Source organism: Octopus bimaculoides, chromosome 26 (genome assembly GCF_001194135.2).
Source record: "Octopus bimaculoides isolate UCB-OBI-ISO-001 chromosome 26, ASM119413v2, whole genome shotgun sequence".
Taxonomy (NCBI): domain Eukaryota; kingdom Metazoa; phylum Mollusca; class Cephalopoda; order Octopoda; family Octopodidae; genus Octopus; species Octopus bimaculoides.
In genome coordinates this window covers 11,501,158-11,503,491 of record NC_069006.1, presented here as the reverse complement: position 1 = coordinate 11,503,491, position 2,334 = coordinate 11,501,158, and the positions used below count along the sequence as shown (strand labels likewise).

The following is a 2,334-nucleotide window of genomic DNA, read 5'->3' as shown; positions in this document are numbered from 1 at the left end:
CACTGACATCTCATTTTAACAAATATATTTACTGAAATTACATAAAATATCATGAAATACTAAAGAGTAAATTTATTTAATAAACTCGCCATTGGCTTCAACCATGGCCTCCAGACGACTTTGGAATCTCCTGCAACTCTTCTGGATGGTTTCCTTGTTTAAGTTGGTGAATGCTGCCATAATCCTTGCCTTCAGTTCATCTTTGGTATTACAAGGAGTTTTGTTGGTCTCTCGCTCAACTGTGCCCCACATAGGGTCTTCCAGTAGCCACCCTGTTGACCCAGGGCAGCACTACCTCCTCCAGTCCATGTAGGCCTCCATGTTGAGTCTGAGGCTGTGTGGAAAGATGAATGGCATAACATCATCATCAGTTGTGATCACTCCAAACACCATGATGTTAACTGGATGTTTAACTTATATTGCTCTCAGCGTGATTTTTTATCACTTCCAGCACAAATGTCAAGCAGCACAGCATGTCATTTCCAAATTTCTAGCAGAGTGAATTGTGTCAAGGTGCTGTTTTTCTCACAGAGAGTGCCCAGATGACCCTACTATACTGTGGAGTCAAAAAAATCAAAAACAAACAGTGCACATGTGCGAAAATAAATATATAAGATGGTGACAATTTACCCATCACACCCTGTATATATATATATATATGTGTGTGTGTGTGTGTGTGTGTGGTCTTCCAGCAGCCACCCTCTTGACCCAGTGCAGCACTTCTCCAAGCACTTGATGTAGGCCTTCATGTTGAGTCTGAGGCCGTGTGGGAAGATGAATGGAGGCATAACATCGCCATCACTAGTGATCACTCCAAACACCATGATGTTAACTGGATGTTTCATTGTTATCACTTCCAGCGCAAATTCCAGAAGTACAGCATGTCATTTCCAAATTTCTGGCAGACTGAATTGCGTCATGGTGCTGTATTTCTCACAGACAGTGCCCAACTGACCCTACTATACTATGGAGTTGACAAAATCACAAACAAACAATACACATGTGCGAAAATAAAAGTATAAGATGGTGAAAATGTATCCCTCACACCCTGTATATGTGTGTGTGTGTGTGTGTGAGGGGAGAGGGAGAGAGAGAGAGAGAAAAGGTGGCAGAATTGTTAGCTCATTGGCATTTCATCTGTCTTTATATTCTGAATTCAAATGCTGCCATGGTTGACTTTGCTTATCATCCGTTTGGGTTTCATAAGCTAAGTACCAGTTGAACACTGGGATCTATGTAATTAAATAGACCAGGGGGTCCCCAAACTCTTTAGACCATCAACCTCTTCATGGAATCCTTTACCATTCATCGACTCTCCCCACTCCAGTCATGTACAAAGAAAAAATAAATAATAATAATAATTAAGTAGATGTGCATTTATCGACCCCCATGAATAGGCCCATCAACCCTCAGGGGTCAATATCAACCACTTTCGAAACCCCTGGATTAGATCCTTCCCACCAAAATTGAGGGCCTTGTGCCTATAGTTGAAAGGATATCTATATAGTGAGAGAGAACCAGAAAGACAGATATTTGTGTGTGTTTTCCTTGAGCTTTGTTGTTCAACTTCCTTTTCCAACCGAGCAGATAATGCCCATACTGGAGCACTGTAAAATAGATCTTTATTTGTTGTCTCATATTTCTTTAATGTGTTTGTTTGTTTTTTATTTGCATAGGTTTTGTTGACTGGGAAGAATACTTTCGCAAGTATTTGGAGGCCCGAGAGTACAACAAACCAATGATTGACAATTATGTGAAAAAGCTTGGTGGTCTGGACTTTAACGAGACTCTTTTGGAATATATTCCACTGAAAAAGACTGAAGGTGAGGCACGTTTTCGTATTTGGTTCCTCTCTCTGTCTCTCTTTCTCTCTTTGTCTCTAAATGTATCAAGGAATGTGTGTAATATATATATATATATATATATATATATATTTATATATATATACAAATTAATTACATGTCGTGCACATGGTAATTTCTTGAAGGAAGGATAGTAGACTGGCTGGCCGAGGTAGATTCGGTTATGCTTTTAGATTTGTGTCGATGTAGAATGTTACTCGTTCATGCATGCACAGTTTGCTAGCATAGTCGAATTTACTACTGGAATATCGTATTGATAAAGGAAATTGAGTATTTATCACTCATAATCCAGAAACGCGTCTATGATTAATCATCGGAATGGTTAGTTTCCATTGTTTTTTCTTCTTGTTTTTGCCTTTGTGAGTTACAAGTAATGCTATCTGTTGGAGTCTCAGCTTTTTTAGCTGCTATTTCTGAACTTCGGTATGTGGTGAAGCAAATATTTGCTGATCCCTAAATTATGTTTATATAT

General features: G+C 39.0%; 1 protein-coding gene across 1 annotated transcript in view; it reads left to right on the top strand.

Moving 5' to 3' along the window:
* Positions 1 to 2,334, top strand: part of LOC106882357 (45 kDa calcium-binding protein) — a 24,045-nt gene that overhangs the window by 12,429 nt on the left and 9,282 nt on the right. The window contains exon 3 of the mRNA XM_014933010.2: positions 1,677 to 1,823. Coding sequence (XP_014788496.1) covers positions 1,677 to 1,823 — 147 coding nt within the window. The remainder of the gene's footprint in view (positions 1 to 1,676; positions 1,824 to 2,334) is intronic.